Genomic DNA, 17,503 nt, shown 5'->3' with positions numbered 1-17,503 from the left:
CTTCTGGAATTCTATTTTTTCCCCTCTCTCTCAATATTATGTTTCCAGGATGTATCCATTCATTCCATTACATATAACACGTTCATTCATTTCCACAGTTGTAAACAATTATGTGATGTGAATGTATCACCATATATTTATCCATCCTCCTGTCAATGGCCATTTAGGTAGTTTTTAGTGTTTGCTATTTTGCAACTGCAGCCAAGAGCATTCATACATTTCTCCTGGGTTTATACTCATGGGAGGGTTTGCTGCGTCAGGCGTGCCAATGTTCGGATTTGAGGGATAACCTCCAACTGTCTCCCAGGAAGTCGGCCTCTCTGTTAAGGTTTCCACCTTGTGCTTCACTTGACTTTGAAGGTGCCCCGCCTGGCGGGGCCGGCCTCGCCCACCTCCGCACCCCGCGACTGCCAGCCACCCACCCGGAAGCGTGCGCCCACTCACCTTTGTTCTCCTGCTTGAGCTCCTCCTGCAGCAGGTCCGTTTGCCGGTTGCCCAGCACGAAGGCAAGGAAGGAGAGGATGAGGGCGTTGAGGATGCCGATGATGGCCAGGATGTACGCCCAGCGCACCGAACAGTCCCCCAGGGAGTACTTCCCGGTCTTGGCCCCACACATGTCCCGGATCGTCTCGGCGTCCCAGCCGTCGGGGAAGATCATGCAGCCCAGCACAAGGCACAGAGCTGAGGGGGCGCCAGGCCGAGCCCACCGCCAGGGTCAGGAAGGAAGAGAGAAGGGGAAGATTACTTCCCAGAGCCTGAGGACCACCAGGAGGCCCCCTGAGGCTGGGCCCCGCTCCCCCGCACCTCCCATCAACCCAAGAGCTTATGAACCACCTCCTGTGGATCCAGAAACTCTACACCCTGGGGGGGCCTCATGCCTTGGGGAGCAGAAACTTTCCAAAACACAATGCCACCTCCTGCCCCCATCAAATCAACTCCTCCTCCGGGAAGGCTTCCTGGAAATAGGAGAAAATAGCAAACCAGGGTCACCTCCTTCAGCTCCCTTTAGCGTCTTGGCCATGCTTACCCTCTCCCATCCTCACCATTCTTTATTTTTTATTTTTGTCATTTACTCAACAAATTTTTATTGAGAGCCATTTTCCGGGCTCAGTAGGCCACCTCCAGCTGAGACCTTCCCCTCCTGGCAGAGAGTTTATGACTATGTCCACTGGCTTTATGTTGCCTTTTTTAGTGCCTGACAGTCCGCCAGTTACTGTTACTGTGTCTGAGACCTGAGGTCACCACAAGGCTCAGGTTGGGGCAGAGGGGCCCTTGACCCCCCGCCAGGCCCACAGGTGCTTAACCTGGGTTTTAGATGACAGTGATGACAAAGTGGGAGTGGCGGTCAGTTCTGCCCACTGTCTAGGCACATCTCGTTCGTTGCCAGGATGGGGAGGGGGACACCTGGCTTTGCCATCTCTTTCCCTCATCTACCGTACGAGGAAGTGCTCCCCACAACACAGACTCTTCCCTGCCTCGAGTTCTGCCTCCTCTGGCCTCACTCCGACCTTCTAACAGGACAGTCCTTCCACACTCCCCTAGGGTGTGCTCCTTATACTGACACAGGGCGCCCCTGACAGCACTGTGATCTTACACACTCAACACACACACACACACACACACACACACGTTGGAGCAGGCCTTCCTCCCCTCTCCAAAGCGCTCGCCTTCTCCAAGACAATTCTTAGCTCAAGTGAAAGACACCTCTAATAAATGGCTGGGGAAAAGAGCTCGTGGCAAAGGGAATGGCAAATGCAAAAAGGCCCTGAGGCAAGAATGAGCTTGGTGAGTTAAAGAATTCAACAAGTTTGAAGATGCCCTTTAGATACCCAAATGGAGAAGGAAACTCAGGGAGAAATCAGGGCTGGGGATATAAATGTGGGAGCTGTGGGCATGTAAATCCCTAGGACGGGACGTTATGGAAACTGAAGAGAAGGCCCAGGACGGAGCCCAGGGGCGCTCTAGCAATTATGGGGTGGGAAGAGAGGAGGAGCCTACGGAGAGGGCTTGACCCAGCCACCTTCCCATATTTCCCTAACACTCTTCAGGACCCTCCAGGACCCTCCAGGACCCGGGAGAGGGGAGGAGGGTCAAATGCCAGGGATGGGGGAGTGGGAGACGAGGCGCCTAAGTTCTTCACATCTGCAGGGTCCTTTGAGGAGGGCGGGGGAGGCTGCACTCCCACCTCCCCGTCCTCGGCCCTGAATCTCCAGCTTGAGGCAGGGGTGAGGAAAGAGCCTGGGAGGGGCAAAACCCACCCAGTCCCTCCTCCTCTCCCCGTACAGTGTTTCCTCTCCTGCCCAGAGCATCCCCGTCACCATGGAAACCGCAGCAGTAGCCTGCAGGTGGTCCTCCTCCCTCTGCAAGCTCAGCGTTCAAAGAGGTTTTCTCCCGGAGCTCTGCGCCTGCACGTTTTCTCTGTCTCGCTGCCTCATCACTTACGTGTCTCTCTAGTCGTGTGTCTCCATTCCTTTCTCTTCTCCACCCTTTTCATCTTTTTTTGCCTCTCTCTCCACACCCCTCCCCCTCTCTCTCCAGCTAGTCTATACAGTGCTTAATCCTCAGTCTTGACCCTCCCTCTTCCCTTCTCTCCTTAGATCTCAGCATCTGACATTCATTCAACACCTCTCCTCTTCTCTCTGCCTTTTCTTGCTTGTCTTCCTTCCCTTTATCTATCCCCTCGCCCTTTCCTCTCTCTGCCTCTCCCTTCATATATTCCACAAATAAATTCTGAGTGTCTTCTATGTGTCAGGCACTATGCAGGGTGCTGGGGACACTGCCAGTCACGGTTTCTTGTCCTCAGGAGCGGAGGTGTGTGGAGACGAATCAAATCAAATCAACACACAAATAGAATATTTATACATGTCAGGGAGCGACTGGAAGGAGACCCAGGATGACAGGGCACTCAGAGAAGGCGTTGGGGCGGGGGGGGGGGACCTCTCTCTCCATCTCTCACTCACTCTCTCTGCCTCCTTTACTCTGCAGTGTTTTAGGTGGTGGCTATGGGGCCCCAGAGGCTGCTCTAGGAACTACAAACACCCAGCAGTAAAGCAAGTGGAGAAAAGCCAATCAGACAGGTTTCCTGAGACCTGGGGCAGGAGAGGAAGAGACCTCTAGGGACAGCATAGACCAGGTAGGTGATCAAGAGGCTCAACGATCAGGAGGTGGAATAACTAGAGACAAGGCAGCCTTCAGCATCCCTGTGTGCTGGAAGAGGAAACCATGGCTGAGGTCTCTGGAGTCCAAGTTCAAGTCTCTTGGAAATAATGAGCTGGCTGAAGAGCCACCTGCTATAAGGCATAGACACAGGTGCAGGGTGCAGGGTGGGGTAAGTGGGGTGCATTGTGGGATGTACAGCATCACCCCTAGCTTCTACCCACCACCCACAGTCATAGTGATAAAAAAAAAGTCTCAAGCCACTGTCAAATGTCCCCTTGGGGGCAAAGATGTCCCTGGTTGAGAACCGCTGGTCTAGGGGAAGGGGCCTTCGGATGGGGCACCGATATCCAGTCACCCTAGAGTCTGCTGACTTCCCAAGCAGCCAGGTGGTGTTGGACAAATTTAAGATTAATAATATTACTGTTATTAATAATATAATAACGATAACAAATAGTATTGAGTGCTTAACCATATGCCAGGGTGTGAAGCTCCTAACATGCATGATCTCATTTAATCCTATAACTAACCTGAGGCTCAGAAGAACTAAGTCGTATCGTATCCATGTCACACAGCTAGGAGGTGGCGGGCTCTGTATTCAAACCCAGACAGGTCTTTACTGAATGTTTCTCTCTGAATAGACTCACTTTTTCTTTGGCCGTGCCACGCGGCTTGTGGGATCTTAGTTCCCCAACCAACCAGGGACTGAACCCAGGTCCTCAGCAGTAAAAGCGGAGTTCCAACTACTGGACCGCCAGGGAATTCCACAGACTCACTTTTTAACTGAGAGGCATTTACTGTAAAAGTAAGCTTTATATCACCATCAAAGAAAAGGAAACCAGGATCATTTACCATAGATAGAAGGCAACTATAACCATAAGTACAGTAAAAACAAAACATTGTTCTTAGGTTCTAGCTGGATGCTTTTACCTGTCAAATGATCTGAGACACCTCAGAGCACCTTAAAAAGGAAGGAAATCCTGACACATGCTACAACATGGAGGAATCTGGAGGACATTATGCTAAATTATATGAGCCAGTCACAAAAGGTCAAATATTGTATGATTCCACGTATAGGAGGAACCAAGAGCAGTCAGATTCCTAGAGGCGGAAAGTAGAATGCTGGTTGTCAGGGACTGGGGGCGGGGCATGGGGAGTTAGTGTTTAATGGGGACAGAGTTCTGCGTGTGAAAAGAGTTGTGGGGACAGATGGTGAGGGTGGTTGCACAACAGGGTGAATGTTCTTAATGGCACAAAACTGGACATCTAAGAATGGGTAAAATGGTAAATTTTATGTTATGTGTACTTTACCAAAAAAAAAAAAAAAAGAGAAAGAGGAATGAAGAGAGGGAGGAAAGGGAACACAGAAAATGACACGACGTATTTTCCTCATGGATGTGTATGTAAATGCACACAAAAAGATCAGGAAAAATAGAAATTACGTTCATAATAATGGTGGCCTCTGGGCAGGGAGTGGGTGGGGACTTTAGCCTGTTTGTAATGCTTCAGCTTTTCACGGAGTGAATGTATTCATGTATTACTCATAAAATTAAAAAAAACATAATTTAAAATATTGGTTTTTCAAAGAATATACATACATAAGCTTGCATGTCTATAAACATTTCTGGAAGAATACAGAAGCAACTTAATGATGGGAACCTCTGAAACACTGCCTGGGGTGGAGGAGGAAAGGAGGGAGACACTTTTTATTCTCTGCCCTCCTGTACTGTTGGAAAGTGTTTAACATTTGCATATATTACTTTTATGATAAAAATGATAATATTATGTCCAGTCCTTTGCCACCTATGTCTGGCCATGAAATCCTCTTACACTTTTAAAATATAATTAAGCAACTAAAGGAAAGTTAAAAGGAAAAACAATACTTGAGTTTGGGGAATGAACCCAGGATGAGACTAAAAAAGTGATGAAGTTAAGAGAAAATATACAATATACGTGGGTGCTTGTTTCCTTTAAAGCTTGTGGTGTAAATGTGTCTTTATGTAAAGCTTTTTAATTATGCATTTTATGCTTAGCTATTTTAATAGAGTTTCATTATGACACCATGACACTATCCTCAAGGGACATACACTGAGCCGATCACTCCTAAAGGGAGGGCTTTGTTTATGCTCAGCTGTCCCCTCCATGCCTGATGCACCCCCGGCTGCTACCCATTACTAGGGGGTCAGATTGGATGTCCCCCAGGGCTTTCTGTCCCTGAGCAGACTCCAAAGAGGCTTGATATGGACTGAACTGTGTCCCCATAAAAGTCATATTTTGAAGCCGTAACCTCCAATGTGAGAGTATTTGTGGAAGGGGCCTTGGGGAGGTAATTAGGGTTAGATGAGGTCATGAGAGTGAGGCCCCATGATGGGATTAGTGCTCTTATAAGCAGAGATACCAGAGAGCTTGCTCTCTCCTGCACCTGCGACCTGACGACACAGCAAGAAGGTGGCCGTCTGCAAGCCAAGAAGAGGACTCTCACCAGAACCAGACCATGCTGGTCTGGAATTCTAGGTCTTGGAATTCTAGTTTCCTGAACTATGGGAAAATAAATGTAAGCCACCCAGGCTATGGTATTTTGTTATGGCAGCTACACGCAACAACTTGGATGCCCCTTAGAGTCATAACATTGGGGGAAAATGTGACTTCATTTATATAACATTCACACTGATAACCCTGCTTCTAAGGAGGGGACTGAGGAGCCAAGGATAGGACAGGATGGAGACCTTGCACTGCTAACCTGCTACACCTTTTGAATTCAGGACCACGTGAATAAGTTACCTACTGAAACCTTAAGGCAGGTGGGAGTTGATCATTAATAAGTGACTATGGCCAGAGATTTTTTCACTCACTTGGAATGAAATAATTAAAGCAACAAAGAACTGCAATGCACAAGCCAAATGGAGCTCACAGAAATAATGAATTAATCACCAAAAAACCCCATAAAACTGAAAATCTCTAGACCCCTTTTGACTGAGCTTGCCAACTTCTAGGAATTTATTCTAAGAAAATGCTCAAGGATCTGCTCTAAGATTTAGCTATGAGGATGTCTATCACATCTTTATTTGCAAGAAAGAGAAGAAGGAAGAGAGCAGGAAAAGAAGGGAGGAAGAGAGGGAGAAATAATAAAAGAAGGAAGGAAAGAAAGAAGCAACTAATTATCCAACAACACAGGAATATTCTTTCATACCATGGAATACTACTCCCCTATTAAACTATACTGAGGAAGATTTAATGATACAGAAAATACTTATGATATGTTAGGTTTCAAAAGGATGTGAAAAATAATGTACAATATAATTTCATTTTGGGAAGAAATACTTACATAGTTATAGCAAATAGTTATATAAAATTTACCACATCAGGAACTATGCTAAGTACCTTACACACATTACTTCATTTAATCCCCACAACACTCTGTGGAGTAGGTACTATTATTATCTTCTTTTTACAGTTGAGGACACAGAGGCACAGAGAGGTCATCCAAGTTATCCAGGTCATCCAGGTCACACAGCTGGTAAGTTACAGAACCAGGATCTGAACCCAGACAGTCTGGCTCCAGAGCCTGCCCATAACCAGTACTCTATACTGTTACGACTTCAGACCAACAGTTAAGTTGACTGTTTCTGGGAAAGTGAGATTATGTGTGTAATCTTGGTCATCTATATTCTCCAATCTTTGTACAAAGAACAATGATAAGTTTACAAAGCTGTAAAAAGTCCTAGAAAAGGTGAGATATACAGAGAAGCAGTATAGCACAGAGTGCACGGATGGCTGCTCGTATCCTGTATCTTCTATGAGTCCCTTCCTCACATTTAGGAAGGTTTTCTAGAAAGAACCAGGCTGACTTGGGGGCTGAGAGAAGCCCGGAGAAGGACCTGTGTCGGCACCACGACCACAGCTTTCCAAGGGAGCGCCTCCCCAGGCCTGGTGCACTAGGGGGCTGTAGGGAGACACCCCACACACACACACCCTAAGAAGGAGGTTGTCCTCATGTCCCTCACACCAGCTCTGTCCTGCCCCCCAGGGCAGGGGCTTATTGTACAAGGGAGACCAGACCTCTCCTAACAGTCAACCCCGCCCGCTGGAGTTGAAGATCCAGGCCCAATCTTAGTGCCTCCATTAGCTGGGGAGCTCGGAGGGGACGGGACTCTCGTGCCTGGGCTCCCTACACCCCATCCAGCACCCAGATTACGGGGACACCCTGACTCCTCCATTTCCCTCACCCCCAGTCCAGTCCACTTGCAAGGCCGACTGTCTTGACCTCCAAAAAATATCTCGGACTGACCTCTTTTCTCCATCTCCACTGCCACCATCTGTCCAAGCTGCCATGATCTCCCTCCTGGAAGACCGCAGTGGCCTCCTAACTAGTTTCTCTGCTCTCATCCTTGCCCCATCGTCTGTTCTCCACTCAGCATCCAGAGTGAGCCGTCGAAAGCAGATGGTGCCACTCCCCTGCTCAATACCCTTCAAAAGCTTCCCACTACGCTCAGGATAAACCCTGACGCCCAGTCCTGGCCTGTGTGACCCACAGGCTCACCCCACTTTCCCCCACGCCATTCGGCCTCTCGATCCGTACACTCCAGCCACCCTGGGCCTCCCTTCTAACCCTAACCCTAACAACACTTCTAGTTCAGCCCCCCGGGAGGGCTTGGCACTGACTGTTCCCTCTCCCTGGGACACTTCCTCCAAGCCATTCAGTCCCCAGCTCGTGGTTCCTGATCTTGAGAAGACTACTGTTTAGTAGGGGGACTGTTAGGAACACAAATAATTGTATCTGTTGTCACAGATGCTGTTATGGAGAGATGGGACGCCCATCACTTTGTGTGGTAATTATTTGGGAACAGTATTTACTCCACCAGCCCTGGGCCCAGCCTGCATGGAGCCCACACACAGCCTCTTGACAACCTCTGAATGCGCTGCATCCCCCGCTACCCTGGCTCGGCTCTGCCACACTCATCTCAAGGGCTCGGTAAGAAAGCTCCCGCCGCTCTCCCCACATCCTGCCTCACTCCTCCAGTCTGGCCCAGGCCCATGCAGGCGGCTCCGTCCCTTCCGCGTCCCTCTGGCTCCTCCAGGCAGCCGTCCTTTCTCAAGGCTGTCCTTCTCAGTTTCTCTGCTGCTAATCTGAGCAGCTGCTCTGGCGCCTCTCTCCAAGCCGCCTTTTCTGGCTCCTCCTCGACCTGCATCTTAAAGGTTGGTGTTTCGAGGCTGTCTCCTCTTTTCCCTCTACACGCTCTCCCCGGGCAATTTCACCCACACTCAGACTGACATCTAACATCTCCAGCTGAGACCTCTTTCCTCGGTTCGAGGCCAGATACTCAACAGCTGGTCAGAGCCCTCCTCCTGTGGGTCTCATAGGGACCGCAAATTCAGCATTTCCCAGACTGAGCGGATCTCCCTGCTGTGTCCTTTGGGAATGTCATTCCAAGACCAAATCATTCAACGAGAGGACCCTGCGTCACCTGCAAGGTCTGCCTGTCCTCACCCCACCCCACACACACACACCTACTGGGCTCCTAAATAGGTCTCCAGTTTTCTCCTCCTCCCGTGCCCCGGCCTCAGCCCCTCTCACCTGGACCACTGCCACTGCTTTCCCCCCAGGCTCCTGGTCTCCCATCAGGCCTCCATCAGTCCCTTCCCTGCAGCAACTGCCCAAGTCACCTTTCTTTTCCTTTTTTAAAAATTTATTTATTTTTGGCTACACTGGGTCTTCGCTGCTGCTCGCAGGCTTTCTCTAGTTGCCGTGAGCGGGCTTCTCATTGTGGTGGCTTCTCTTGTTGCGGAGCATGGGCTCTAGGCATGCGGGCTTCAGTAGTTGTGGCGTGTGGGCTCAGTAATTGCGGCTCGCGGGCTCTAGAGCGCAGGCTCAGTAGTTGTGGCGCACGGGCTTAGTTGCTCCGTGGCATGTGGGATCGTCCCGGACCAGGGCTCAAACCCGTGTCCCCTGCATTGGCAGGCGGATTCTTAACCGCTGCGCCACCAGGGAAGTCCCCAAGTCATCTTTCTAAACCCACATCTGGCCCTGGTCATTCCCATGCCTACAAGTAATTGCCCATAACCCAAGAATAAGACCCCAAACTTCAAGGCCCAACTTTCAGAGCTCCCCTGCTTTTCCAGGTGTATTTCCCAGTTCTCCCCACTTTTCAACCTTTCCTCCCTGGTTGTAGCACAGACCATGGAATGTTGGAACCAAAGGGTTATGACGAAAGACACACGACAGCTAATAACAATTGCTATTTGGCAAATTGGGTTTCCTTTGTGCCAGGGTGTGTACACACATTCTCAATCAATCCTTTAACTGCCCCATGAGCTAGTTACTATTATGGTCCCCATTTTATAGAGGAGGAAACTTAGAGTCAGAAATTGTATAACCTTCCAAAGGACACTTAGTTGGTAATGCCACACTCAGGATTCAAATTCAGGTTGGCTGACTGCTGAACGTGCTGCCTCCAAAGGAGCGGGTGGTGGAGCTAGGACTTAAATGAGAGCTTATCATTCAGGGACTTCCCTGGCGGTCCAGTGGTTAAGACTCCACGCTCCCAATGCAGGGAGCACAGGTTCGATCCCTAGTCAGGGAACTAAGATCCCATAGGCCGCACTGCACGGCCAAAAAAAAAAAAAAAAAGAAAAGAGCTCATCATTCATTCATTCAATAGACACTTATTAAGCACCTACTATGTGCCAACCCAGACTCCTGATCCAGGGCTCTCCTTATGCCATTAAACAGCTCTGGGATAAAAGGTTGATAATGATGAATAACATGAAATGGAATGAAAAGAATAAGACAAAAATAAGAGGCTGTCAGAATAAGAACAGTTCAGCCCTCATCCTCTCAACACCTCCAGCCCATCCTCTCTACCAACAACCAGATCTATGATTCCCCCCACCCGCCCCCGCTCAAAACACTCCAAGGCCATTCTAGGTATTATACTACACTCAGGAGGCATATAGGTGGGAACTGATGATTTGCTTACGTTGAGAAAAAACAAATTTCACCATGAGGAAAACATCCATAGACAAAGTCAAAAGATAAACTGGGAGACAATATTTGCAACATATCACAAAGAGCTAGCTTTTTTAATTTATAAAGAGTTCTTACAAATCAGAGGAAAAATACCATTAGCTTGGTAGAAAAATATTTCTGAACTGACAGTTTACAGAAAACATACAGGTACACCTTGGAGATATTGCGGGTGCAGTTCCAGACCTCCACAATAAAGCAAATATCACAATAAAGCGAGTGACACAAATTTTTTTTTGGCTTCCCAGTGCATATAAAAGTTATGTTTACACTATACTATAGCCTATTAAGTGTGCAATAGCATTATGTCTAAAAAAATGTACAAACTTAAAATACTTCATAGCTAAAAAAATGCCAAAACAATTACAAAGATCACTGATCACAGATCACCCATAACAAATATAACAATGAAAAAGTATGAAATATTGTGAGAATTACCAAAATGTGACACAGAGACACAAAGTGTAGCAAATGCTATTTGGAAAAATGGCACCGATAGACTTGCTCAACACAGGGTTGCCTCAAACCTTCAATTTGTTTAAAAAAAAAAAAAAAAGGCAATGTCTGTGAGGTGTACTAAAGTGAATTGCAATAAAATAAGGTCGGCCTGTATATATAAAAGATGCTCGACCTCATTCATAAAAGAAAGACAAATTACTATCATAAGAGAGTACTTTTTCCCATCAGTTTGGCAAAAATAAAATATTTGATAACACAGTTGGCAAGAATGCGGGGAAACAGGTACCCTCGTACATTGTTGCTGGAAATGTAACTCTGCATAACTTCCACGGAGGGGACCTGACTGGATCTGTCAAAATTGTAAACATAAAGACCATTTAATCCAGCAATTCCACTCTAGGTCTTTATGTTATCCTTATACTTACATATGTATCAAATTATATACATCATCCACTGAAACACTGCGATAGCAAGATATTGTAAATAACTTAAATATTGATGACATAAAAGATGACACATCCACACAAAAGTATATTATGCAGCTCTTAAGAAAAAAGCAGCTCTCTGTACACTGATCTGGAACAATCTCCAAGATGTGTTGTTGAATTTAAAAAGCAAGACAAACCAAGTGTTTAGTATGCTACCATTTGTGGTGGTTTATAAATATGTCCACAACTTTTTAAATATACTTCCTTTCAAGAGGAGGAGCTGAATTCTCCTCCCCTTGAATGCGGGCTGGATTTAGTAACTCACTTCTAACAATAGAGTGTGGCAGAAGTGGTCTGTGATATCTGAGATTAGAACATAAAAGGCATTTGCTACGACAAAGGAGGCAAGAATGTACAATGGAGAAAAGACAGTCTCTTCAGCAAGGGGTGCTGGGAAAACTGGACCACTGCATATAAGTTAGTGACATTAGAACACTCCCTCACAGCATACACAAAAATAAACTCAAAATGGCTTAAAGACCTATATATAAGACACGACACCATAAAATCTTAAAAGAGAACATAGGCAAAAGGTTCTCTGACATAAATCATAGCAATATTTTCTTAGATCAGTCTCCCAAGGCAAAAGAAACCATCAACAGAATGAAAAGACAACCTACAGAACGGGAGAAAATATTTGCAAACCATGTAACTGACAAGGGGTTAATATCCAAAATATATAAACAGCTCATACAACTCAATAGCAAAGGAACCAAATAATCCAATTTTAAAATGGGTGGAACACCTAAATAGACATTTCTCTGAAAAAAGACATACAGATGGCCAACAGGCACGTGAAAAGATGCTCAACATCACTAATTATTAGAGAAATGCAAATCAAAACTACAATGAGGTACCACCTCACACTGGCCAGAACGGCCATCATTAAAAAGTCCACAAATAACAAATGCTGGAGAGGGTGTGGAGAAAAGGGAACCCTCCTACACTGTTGGTGGGAGTGTAAATTGTTGCAGCCACTACGGAGAACAGTACAGAGATTCCTTAAAAAAGAAAAAATAGAGGGCTTCCCTGGTGGCGCAGTGGTTGAGAGTCCGCTTGCCGATGCAGGGGACACGGGTTCGTGCCCCGGTCCGGGAAGATCCCACATGCCGCGGAGCAGCTGGGTCCGTGAGCCATGGCCGCTGAGCTTGCGCGTCCAGAGCCTGTGCTCCGCAACGGGAGAGGCCGCAACAGCGAGAGGCCCGCGTACCGCAAAAAAAAAAAAAAAGAAAAAAAAAGAAAAAATAGAGCCACCATATGATCCAGCAATTCCACTCCTGGGCATATATCCAGAAAAGATGAAAAAGATGTCGCATATATATGCAATGGAATATTACTCAGCCGTAAAAAAAGAATGAAATATTGCCATTTGCAGCAACATGGATGGACCTAGAGAATATAATACAAGGTGAAGGAAGTCAGACAGAGAAAGACAAATATTATATGATATCACTTACATGTGGAATCTAAAAATAATACAAATGAATCTATATACAAAACAGAAACAGACTCACAACTAGAAAACCAATTTATGGTTACCAAAGGGGAAAGGGAGGCGGGGAGAGGGATAAATTAGGAGTATGGGATTAACGGATAGAAACTACTACAATACATAAAATAGATAAGCAACAAGGATTTACTGTATAACACAGGAAACTATATTCAATATCTTGTAATAACCTATAATCTGAGAAATATATGTATATAACTCATTTTGTTGTACATGTGAAACTAACACAATATTGTAAATCAATTATACTTCAATTAAAAAAAAAAAGGCAGTGGGATGGCCAAAACAATCATGAAAAAGAACAAAGTTGGAGGACTCACACTTCCTGATTTGAAAACTCACTACAAAGCAACAGTAATCAAGACAGACTGTTACTGGCATAAGGATAGACATACAGATCAATGGAACAGAAGTGAAAGTCCAGAAATTAACCCATGGTCAATTGATTTTTGGCAAGGGTGCCAAGACCATTCAGTTGAGAAAGAACACTGTTTTCAATAAACGGTGCAGGGACAACTGGAGAGCCACATTCAAAAGAATGAAGTTGAACTCTTACTTTACACCATATACAAAAATTAACTCAAATGGATGAGAGCCCTAAGTGTAAAAACTAAAACTATAAAACGCTTAGAGGAAAACAGAGGTAAATTTTTGTAACCCTGGGTTTGGCAATGGATTCTTAGAAATGACATCAAAAGCACAAGCGACAACAACAACAACAAAAAGATAAACTGGACTTTGTGTAAATTTAAAACTTTTGTGCTTCAAAGAACACCATCAAGAAAGTGAAAAGACAGCCATAGAACGGAAGAAAATATTTGCAAATGATATATCTGATAAGGGACTTATAACAAGAGTATAAAGAACTCTTACAACTCAATAGTAAAAAGAAAAATAATCCAATTTTTAAATGGGCAAAGGGGAAGGGAATGAGGGGAGGAAAGAAATAGGTGAGACAGATTAAAAGGTACAAACTCCCAGTTCCAAAATAAATGAGTCGTGGCTATGAAATGTACAGTGTAGGGAGTACAGTCAATAAATATATGTTTATATGGTAACGTACAGTAACTAGACTCATCATGGTGATCATTTTGAAATAGAAATATCAAATCACTGTGTTGTATGATAGGAACTAACAGTGTTTATGATAGGAACTAACAGTGTTGTAGGTCAATTATACTTCAAAAAAAAAAAAGAAAAAGAGAACAGACTTGTGGTTACCAGAGGTGGGGGTGGGGGGAGAGACAACTGGATGAAGGTGGTCAAAAGGTACAAACTTCCAGTTATAAGGTAAATAAGTGCTAGGGATGTCATGTACAGCATCAAAAATATAATTACCACCTCTGTATGTTATATATGAAAGCTGTTAAGAGAGTAAATCCTCAGAGTTCTCATCACACACAAAAATTTTCTATTTCTTTAATTTTGTATCTATATAAGATGATGGATGTTCACTAAGCCAAATTATGCTGTACGCCTGAAACTTATACAGTGCTGTATGTCAACTGTATCTCAATAAAACTGGAAGAAAAAAATGGGCAAAGGATCTGAATAGGTATTTCTCCAAAGAAGGTATATAAATGGCCAACAAGCGCATGAAAAGATGCCTAACATCACTAATCATTAGGGAAATGGAAATCAAAACCACGAGTTACCAGTTCACACCCAGGAGGATGGCTGTAATCCAAAAGTCAGATAATAACGTAAGTGTTGATGAGGATATGACTAAGCACCTTCACACACTGCTGGTGGGAAAGTAAAATGGTACTGCCCCTTTGGAGTACAATCTGGCAGTTCTTCAAAACGTTAGAGTTGCCACCTGAGCCAGCAATTAGACTCTCGGGAATATATCCAAGGGAAATGAAAACATGTGTCCACACAAAAACTTGTACACAAGCGTTCACAGCAACATTATTCATAATAGCCAAAAGGTGGAGACAATCCAAGCGGCCATCAGCTGATGACTGGATAAACAAAATGCAGTAGATCCATACAATGGAATATTATTCAGCTGTAAAAAGGAATGAAGTATTGACCCATGCTGCAACATGAATGAACCTTGAAAACATTATGCTAAGTGAAAGATGCCAATCACAAAGACCACATATTATATGATTCCATGTATACAAAATGTCCAGAACAGGCTTAATAGACAGAAAGTAGGTTAGTGGCTGCTTAGAGGACAGAGAAGATGGGCATGGTAGGCTTAAGGGGAGACAGCTAAAGGATAGATATAAGGCGTCTTGAGGTTATGTAAATATCTTAAAATTGATTGTGGTAATGGTTACACAACTCCGTAAATACACTAAAAACTACTGAATTGTACACTTTATATGTGTGAATTGTGTGGCATATGATTTAAATCTCAATAAAGCTATTACCAAAGAAGGGTGGGGTGGGCATCATACCTTCTTATTTCTCTCTCTCAGAGCACTCATTCTGAGGTCTCCTCCAGCCCCCAGCTAAGGTCTTGGGTGCAACTTCCTGAGACACCTCAAGCCAGAGCTACCCATCTAAGCACTCCCAAATTCCTGTGACTCACAGAAACAGAGATAGTAAATGCCTGTTGCTTTCAGCCACTAAGTGTTGGGGTAATCTGCTATGCAGCAATAGATAACTAATATACCATTTATTTTTTTAAAATATAGTTTGAATTTGCTTGTATATTTATGGGATTTCTTGGAAAGGATACTCAAGAAATGGTAAAAGTGGTTGCCCCTGGGAGGAGACTTCTGGGAGGGTCACTGAGAAATGAGAGCAGGGAGGAGATTTACATCTGATTAAACACCATTTTATCTTTTGAACTTTGTTTCACGTGCATGTATTAACTTTTCCGAAAAGTAAGTGAAAGTCTGGAAAAATTTTTAAAGATTAAAAAAAAAAGTCAACAACTATCTGCTGCTTATAGATAAAGTCTAAACTCCTGACCATGGCTTAGAAGGCATCCGCAGTCCAGCCCCTCTGCACCTTCCCAGTCTCAGCTCTCACCTCCCCTTGTGCTAATTGTTCGTGGTGCCCAAAACACACCAGGCTATTTCCCTCCTCCACACCTTCAATCATACTGTCTCTTCTGCCTGGTTCCCCTTCTCATCCTTTAAGACTCAGCTCAAATGCTGTTACTTTTTGGAAGACTTCTCTGGCTGTCCTTAATGTGTCAGAAGTGTGTGCCCCCAAGATACCCTTGCATGATTCAATCATTTCATATGTCATCCCATAGTGTGATGATCCAATTTCTTTCCTGCCTCTCCCATTAGACTATGAGCTTCCGGGGAGCGAGGACTCTTACTCAGGATTCCCTGAGCCTAGCATAGCCTGACACACAGAGGAGGCTGTCAGTAAAGGACTGATGTGAGAAAGAAAGGAAGGGAATAGGGAGAGAAGGAGCAAAGCAGAAAAATGCAAGAAGGGAGGGAGGGAAGGAAAGTGGAAGGCAGGAAAGAAGGAAGGAAGGGGGAATTGGGGGAGCAAGGAAATGAGGGAGGGAAGAGTGGGAGGAAAAAAAAAAAAGAGTGGGAGGAAAGAAATTCCCCCAATGTGCTCAGCAGTCTCATCACATTCAACAGAGACTCACTGGATGAATAAAATCCCAAACCAAATCTGAAACATAAGCCAAGGAAGCGGGGAGGGATGTGGATGCATATTCTAGGCTGTAGTGACACTGCTGCTCCTACCTCAGAGACCCCTGATGATTTAGGACACACATCTGGGAGGCTGGAAGATGCTCACCTCTGGCGCACCAACCAGCCCCTGCTGCCACCTCCACCATCAGTCTCCCCAGCTCCCACTATATCTCACACGTGCTGTTTGCCACAGTGATTCTAGCACTGGGCAGTGCCTGACACATAGTAGGCTCTCGACACTGAATAAATGTGGTCAGAATCACCTCCCTTCTGTGGATAGAGGAGTCTCACTTTGTGAGCATGGCCTTGTCTCTTCTCTCTGGGACTCAGTTTCGTTATCTGTACAACAAGGGAGTTGAGCCAGCTGATTGGTAAGACCCTTCCCAGCTGACGGTCTATGACTTCTTAAGTCCTTTGATCATCTCAGCAAGTCCAAAGTCTTTCACCTGAGTAGCAAGGACCCCTCACAAGCTGCTCTTCACTCAGACTATGTCACAAGAATAACAGTGACCATTTACTGGTTGTTCACACTGTATACCAGGAACCACACTCAGCATTTCAGCCCCATGGTTTCATTTCTTTCTTTCCATCACCTCTGAAGTAGGTACAATAATCACCTCCATTCTACAGATAAGGGAACTGAGGCTCAGAGAGGAAACCCACTTATCCAAGGGACACAGCTGGGAAGTGGCAAAGTGGGAATTCTAAGTCCTCCACCACTTTCCCACACTGCCCCCTCGGACCCTCGACCAGGCTTCCAGTCTGAGTCTCTACTCCAGCCAGCAACCTCCCCTTGGCTAACCTCACTCAGCCCACAGGTAAACACTGAGTACATACACCTGACAGTTGTAACTTGTAATCTGTGTATTCACATCCTGTGTTTCAGTTCAGGGCTAAAAACAGGTTCTAGATCCATTTAGACTCATGTGAAGTTTCAGCTCCTTCTTTCACTAGATGTGTGACCTTTGGACAAGTCATTTTAACAGATGAACAGTAAATGACATAATGAATGTGAAAGTGTCTAGCACCCGAAAATGGGAAAGACCACGTAAAGAGTAGCAGAGATATCCTGAGAAGCCTTGAAAAACTGACCCCTGGGACTTCCCTGTTGGCGCAGTGGTTAAGAATCCTCCTGCCAATGCAGGGGACACGGGTCTGAGCCCTGGTCCGGGAGGATCCCACGTGCCGCGGAGCAACTAAGCCCGTGCACCACAACTACTGAGCCCGCCTGCCACAACTACTGACG

The 17,503-nt window shown here is 45.4% G+C and overlaps 2 protein-coding genes across 3 annotated transcripts in view; one reads left to right on the top strand and one right to left on the bottom strand.

The window, feature by feature from the left end:
- Positions 1-6,651, top strand: part of SETD5 (SET domain containing 5) — a 107,619-nt gene extending 100,968 nt beyond the window's left edge. The window contains exons 27-28 of the mRNA XM_060161290.1: positions 5,844-5,953; positions 6,611-6,651. Of these exons, the coding sequence (XP_060017273.1) occupies positions 5,844-5,912 (69 nt within the window). The 3' untranslated portion in view covers positions 5,913-5,953; positions 6,611-6,651. The remainder of the gene's footprint in view (positions 1-5,843; positions 5,954-6,610) is intronic.
- LHFPL4 (LHFPL tetraspan subfamily member 4) overlaps positions 1-17,503 on the bottom strand; it is a 28,837-nt gene that overhangs the window by 5,192 nt on the left and 6,142 nt on the right. Inside the window, exon 2 of one of the 2 annotated variants that reach the window (XM_060161292.1) lies at positions 445-681. In XM_060161292.1, the coding sequence (XP_060017275.1) occupies positions 445-681 (237 nt within the window). Of the gene's footprint in view, positions 1-256; positions 682-17,503 lie in introns of those variants that run through there. The other variant, XM_060161291.1, reaches the window with a different exon arrangement.

This window comes from Lagenorhynchus albirostris, chromosome 10 (assembly GCF_949774975.1).
Source record: "Lagenorhynchus albirostris chromosome 10, mLagAlb1.1, whole genome shotgun sequence".
NCBI classification, from domain to species: domain Eukaryota; kingdom Metazoa; phylum Chordata; class Mammalia; order Artiodactyla; family Delphinidae; genus Lagenorhynchus; species Lagenorhynchus albirostris.
This window is presented reverse-complemented; position numbering and strand designations above follow the sequence as displayed.